Consider the following 6528-nt stretch of genomic DNA (forward strand, 5'->3'; position numbering starts at 1 on the left):
AGGAGTTCTTCGCTCACTTTGTCCCAAGTCTTAACAGGATTGCTTGTGTGGCACACAAAACCCTTTCAGTCTTGCTGGCATGTGCTTACTAAAGCACTTTACATTTTCCAAGTCTTTTCCCCAACAAAGGGTTATTCAGCTCCTTCCTCTTTCACATGTAAGTGTTGAAGTTAGGAAGGCTCACAAACAGAAAAATATTGCTTAAGACATGAGTTTAGGCAGACAACTCTCTTGGCTTACTGAATTTTTAGAAGCCACTATACATCTTAGCTGACCCTGAAATTCGTAAAGCTAATGTATATTTTAAAGTTATGATTATTATAACAAAATTTTTAAATTTAAATTGGGAGACTCTATCATACTTATTTTTTCCTCATTGTAAGTCAGTTTTTGAACTTAAAAACCCCAAAGTCACTCTTAAGTGGCATTACCATTAATACTTGCTTATATTTTGTCTTTGCTCTGTTTTTCAGGATATCCTGGTATCTGTCGAAAATATGGTAGTATCTCGGGTAGAGGCCATAAGTCTGTGTTCCAATGAACAATTCCATCTGGAAGTAAGGGTCAACAGAACCAGTCTGGAACTGTTGACTCCACTTAAAAAAGATATCATCTACTCCGAAGACCTTCAAAGTCAACTTGCCATTTTGGACATAGCAATGAAAGAAAGAGTGTCCACTTACCTGGGTGGCCTTCCAGGTATCTTCTTACTTTTTTTTTTTTTTCAAAGTTATCTTTAAAACATCTTTCAAAGTATGTTTTTAATCAAATTGATACTATTTTAAAATTTTCATTTTAATAAAAGGGCATTAGAAGGGCAGACAAAATTCCGGTACCCGTTAGTCTTTTCCTGGGGATTTATATTGACATTTTATTGGTACATTTTGTTTATTAATTGTTTTTAATAGTGAACTAAAACTAACCAAGTTTTGCTGACTATCCTAGTCAGAACATATTTATTATTGGGGCGCCTGGGTGGCTCAGTTGGTTGAGCGTCCAACTTCAGCTCAGGTCATGACCTCGCGGTCCATGAGTTCAAGCCCTGCGTCAGGCTCTGTGCTGACAGCTCGGAGCCTGAGCCTGCTTCGGATTCTGTGTCCCCCTCTCTCTCTGCCCCTCCCCCACTCATCCTCTGTCTCTCTCTGTCTCAGAAATAAATAAACATTAAAAAACTTAAAAAAAACATATTTATTATTTCAGTTCATCCTCAAATAGTCTTGTGAGTTTAACATTTATTCTTTAATTCATCCATCATTTGTTTACCTTATATTTATTAAGAACCTACATCCCAGGTACCAGGGACATAGTAATAAAAAAAAAGATATGATCCCTGTTTCTAAACCTTTTACAATCTAGTGGTAGAGGCAGTCATTAAATAACCAGTTAGGAAAATATGAGGATAGTTAAAATAGTGATAACTCCTATGAAGGAATAGTACGTATTGCTCTTAGAGCCTGAAAATGGGGACTTGGTCTGGTTGTGGGGGCCAGGAATGAGCTCTCTACAGAAAAGGCTAAGATGTAAATATGATAAATTGAAGGATTAAACTTAACCAAGTAATGGGGTAGGAATTGGAATTAATATGCAAGTGAAATGGTCTATATGCGGGCAGAATGGGGGATTGACACGCTTGAGGAATATATAGAAGATGGGTATGGTGAGAGCATATTGAGCAAGGGGATGGTAGTACAAGATGAGGCTGTGAACTGGGTGAGGATTTGTAGACCTGGTCTGGGGTCCTGAGTCTTCTTGTAAGAGCCATGGGAGTCTTTAAAAATTTGTAGGCAAGCAAATGGTATATCAATATACCATGCGTGATGGATAGAGATGGGCAAGTGGAAGGCAAAAGTGGATGAGATGAGCTGGGGGCTAATGAAGTAGTAACAAACAGAAGCAACAAGCATACCGTCATCAATCAGTGCCTAGTGACCAGTCTGGGCATGTTCAGACTGCTTCAAATGGATCCCCTTGTTTAATTTTAATTTTAAATAGACCTGTGAGGTAGGTGCTATTATTATCCCCATATTACAGATGAGAAAGCTGCCGGACTAGGATGATGGCAGTGAAGATGGCACAGTGTTTAGATTGGAGATGTATGTGGAAAACAAAATTAATAGGATTTGGGGCACCTGGGTTTCTCAGTTGGTTGAGCAACTCTTGATTTCAGCTCAGGTCATGATCTCACTGTTCGTGAGATCAAGTCCTGCATCAGGCTCTGTGTTGACAGTGCGGAGCCTGCTTGGGATTCTCTCTCTCCCTCTCTCTCTGCCCCCCCCATGCCTCCCATGCTTCCCCCCTCAAAACAAATAAATAAACATTAAAAATTTTAATAGGGTAGAAAGGCAGGTGTAGGGATCCCCTTCTTAGGTATCTGGCATGTCCAGTTTCATGGGTGGAGATTCCATTTACCGTAAGATGGGGAAAACTGTAGGAAGAGCACATTCATCTTTTTTTTTTTTTTTTTTTTAAAAGCTGGTTTTTATTTTTTTTTTTAATTTTTTTTTTTTTAAACGTTTATTTATTTTTGGGACAGAGAGAGACGGAGCATGAACGGGGGAGGGGCAGAGAGAGAGGGAGACACAGAATCGGAAACAGGCTCCAGGCTCTGAGCCGTCAGCCCAGAGCCTGACGCGGGGCTCGAACTCACGGACCGCGAGATCGTGACCTGGCTGAAGTCGGACGTTTAACCGACTGCACCACCCAGGCGCCCCAAGCACATTCATCTTTAATTTAATATTGGAAAATATGAAATTGGCATCGATCTTTCATTTTAAATGGCAAAAATAATTGAGGGAGAGAGTTTTTGAGGAATATTTTCTGATACCATTTTCAGGTTATTCTCCTAGGAAAATTCTGAGTTTGATGTCTGGACTTCTAGTAATCTTCATTATATTACTTTAACTGCTCAGGGCCTTCATTTTTGTATATGGAAATTTTATCTGGGTTTTTGAGGAATAGAAGTAAAGATTCTATAAAAGTGATAGATTATGGGGCACCTGGGTGGCTCAGTCGGTTAAGCATCTGACTTCAGTTCAGGTCATGATCTCACAGCTTGTGAGTTCCAGCCCCGCATCAGGCTCTTTGCTGATGGCTCGGAGCCCGGAGCCTGCTTCGGTTTCTGTGTCTCCCTCTCTCTCTCTGTCCTTCCCCTGCTCACAGTCTGTCTATCTCTCTCTCTCTCTCTCTCTCAAAAAATAAACATTAAAAAAAAACATAAAAAAAATTTTTAAAGTGATAGATTAGACAGATAGAAAATTTAGCATTGTTAATTATTACAAAGTTACTTAAGTTACTGTGGATAATTATTAGGAAGTATAATTATTGTTCAAATAAATGAATTCTATATCAAAATCTACCTCCTTATTTACAAATTAGTTGAATGCAATTTTTGTAAATCAGACAACGAAAGAGTTCAAAAGAGGTAAAACTGTCAAATTTTAGTGGTTCCAGGACTTTTTCACCAACACTTCAGATTGACTTCAGGTAAGACGTGTTTAGAAAAAGAGTGAGGAAAATTGAGGAGAACTGTGACAATTGGGATATTAGGAGTAGAAACAATGGGATAGGTAAATTACCAGTTAACATGCAAAATAGGCATATTGAATTGAACGTTATGAATTAAAAATCAGCGAAAATTGACGATTCTGAGGATTTTTATAATAGTGGCATAATCTTTGATGCTCTGCCAGACTTGAAAGGGTTTCATAAAAAATGCTGTGAGCCCCTAGAAAAGTATGGACTTTATTCACTGTACTGGCAAACTAGAGGTAGAAAATTTGAACTGAATATTTTTTGCATAAGGCACTAAGGAAGAAGAATAAAGGCTGAAAAATGGGCATTGGGAACTAAATTGATGGAGAGAAGATGCCAAAAAAGAAGCAAGTATAGAGATGGCTGTTGTTACGATGAATCATAGCTCTTAGGAATTCAAGGGTGTAACTCAAGTATTAAGTCTGTTGAAGAAAGTGAAAATGTAGAAAGGCCCAAAGACCCTAAACTAGTCACTGAAGCATTATTAAAATTATTTTTTAAAACACCAAACAGCACATAAAAGTGAATTCCCTATCATGAGTTGCCATTTTATGCTCAGCAAGAGGCTATTTTTTTGGGAAAATACAGAAATCTGCTTTTATTCTAGCAATAATAAAAGAGATATATTTATCATGACATTTTAAAAAGATTTCCAAGTAGCTATAGCTTGGATTTGAAAAAATGATTTAAAAATGCTTATAAACTATTGTTCAAATTTAAAGAGAAAATAATAAGGGCGCCCGGGTGGTTCAGTCAGTTAAGTGTCCGACTCTTGATTTCGGCTCAGGTCATGATCCCAGGGTCATGGGATCGAGCCCCACATCTGGCTCCACACTGAGCATGGAGCCTGCTTGAGATTCTCTCTCTGTCTCTCTCTTTCTCTCTCTGTCTCTCTCTGACCCTCTCTCCTGCTCTCATGCTCTCTCTCTCTCAAAAAAATTTTAAAAAGAGAAAATAATAAAGTAGAACATCGCAAGTAAGAATATGTTCTTTTCGACTCTTTTTCAAGTGTGTTTACTTATCTTAGGTTTTGATGAGACTGATTGTGTTTCTGAAGTCAGAGGAACTCATGACATGCTGAATCCAGTGCCAGGCACAATACTTTATATACATGAGTCACTTAATATAAATTTATTGGATAGAATAACATTACTAACATTTGCCTTATGATTAGAATTAGGTTGGAAATGGGAAGTCTGAATAGTTCCTCTAGTTGTAAGCAAATAAGATGCCAAAAGTCTTGGGCTAATATTTTAACGTTCTGTTTTTACAGATATTCCGTTCAGCGCCACGCCAGTGAATGCTTTTTATAATGGCTGTATGGAAATGAGCATTAATGGTGTTCAGTTGGATCTGGATGAAGCCATTTCTAAGCATAATGATATTAGAGCTCACTCATGTCCATCAGTTTTGAAAAAAACAAAGAATTCTTAAGGCATCTTTCCTGTGCTGATGATATTTTTTTCCTGTGTGTAATTATACTTACGTTTCAATAATAGCTGAAGGGTTTTTACCTGCAGCGTGCAGGCCTTGATTATTTTATGGTACTTCGACTTTCCTGGAATTTCAAAAAAGGTTGTTTTTCAAGAGAACAAGACCCTTTTGTGATACAAACCACATTAAAAAATTCTTACCTCTATTGCTGCCTAGAAATTAAATAATGAAATACACAAACATTTCTAATTTGAATTTTTTTTTGCTACGAATGACATTTCTTCATGTTTATGTTTGCAAAAGTAAAATTTAATTTTATCACCATGAGTTGGTGCTTAAATATCTGTGTTTTTTTGGAAGGCAGGGAAGTAAACTCAAACAAAAGTGCATGTACTAAATACTTGTGATCATAGCAGATACTATTTTATTTATTTTCGTTATTTCCTAATGAAGGCAGAAGGAGAGACAGTGGCCTAAGTATGAATTGAGTGGAAGGCTTTAAAGCTTTATTCCCAGCAGCTCCTCAGGCGGACCAGTTTTGGCTTCATTTTTCTTTCTCTTAGCTTCACATTTTAACCGGTGGCTCTCGTGAGTTACAAAACAAGTGGGACACCTGTTCACGAGAGCTCATGGTTCTTGCTGGTTACTAATTGGAGTTCACAAGGATGAGATACTAGATTGTGCTGGAATGGGCGTGGAAACCCGGGACGGGTACACTCCTTAAATTTGGCTGTGTGGGGGCGCACAGGGACATAGTTAAGATTGTGTCTTTGGAATGAGGAGGTAAGGATGCCAAGTCCTTGTTGGTAATGCATTTCCAGTGGCAGTTTTATCACTCCCAAACCTACCAGTCACATTAGGTAGGTACCAAAGGTTTCCTTGATAGTTTTGGAAACAAATTTTTTTTTTCTACTGTAGATATTTTATAGCATGTAAAACATAATCGACTGGGGTATTTTCTAAAAATTATGTGAATCATATCTATATTCTATCAACTCTTTGAACAGAAGGTATAATTATGTAATATACATGTGAGTCTTCATACAGTACAGTAGTTCTTCAGTTGAAAGGTGTAAAGCTCAAATATTTGATCAGTAGTTATGGGTAAGGTGTATGCTGGAGCTCAGAAAGGGAAGAAAAGCAAAGGTAATATGTGTTGAGTGTTTGACTCATACCAGAAATTGTGCTAGCTCATCTTACTGGCTGTAATCTTTCTCCCAATTACTACGGTGTACTATGGGTGATGAATTCAGTCAACAGCTATGGACAATTATGTTGGTGTAAAAAAGCAAAGAAGTACGAAAACTGAAAGCATATGGAAAGGGAAAAAAAAGGAAAGGAAGGAAGGGAAATGAATTTTCTTTGCGGAGGAGTTTTCACATTCTTGCTTAATTATGCCCAGATACGAGGACAGCTATAGGGATCAATTCCACATTTTCCATCAGAAACAGAAAACTTCCAACATGCAGTGACCTTCATAGAGGCTCCATCTTTCTTTGCGATGCATGTACATGTGGCTTGGGGCGGGGGGGTATTTCTTACAAACAAGATTCATCCGACAAT

The 6528-nt window shown here is 37.9% G+C and overlaps 1 protein-coding gene across 1 annotated transcript in view; it reads left to right on the forward strand.

Annotated features, from left to right (window-relative positions):
• PROS1 (protein S) overlaps nucleotides 1-5292 on the forward strand; it is a 70047-nt gene extending 64755 nt beyond the window's left edge. The window contains exons 14-15 of the mRNA XM_047099241.1: nucleotides 474-699; nucleotides 4805-5292. Of these exons, the coding sequence (XP_046955197.1) occupies nucleotides 474-699; nucleotides 4805-4965 (387 nt within the window). The 3' untranslated portion in view covers nucleotides 4966-5292. The remainder of the gene's footprint in view (nucleotides 1-473; nucleotides 700-4804) is intronic.
• The last annotated feature ends 1236 nt before the right edge of the window (nucleotides 5293-6528 follow it).

Source organism: Lynx rufus, unplaced genomic scaffold, assembly GCF_022079265.1.
Source record: "Lynx rufus isolate CCGP_SWC_20201006 ecotype Redwood Valley unplaced genomic scaffold, mLynRuf1.p SCAF_5, whole genome shotgun sequence".
Taxonomy (NCBI): Eukaryota; Metazoa; Chordata; class Mammalia; order Carnivora; family Felidae; genus Lynx; species Lynx rufus.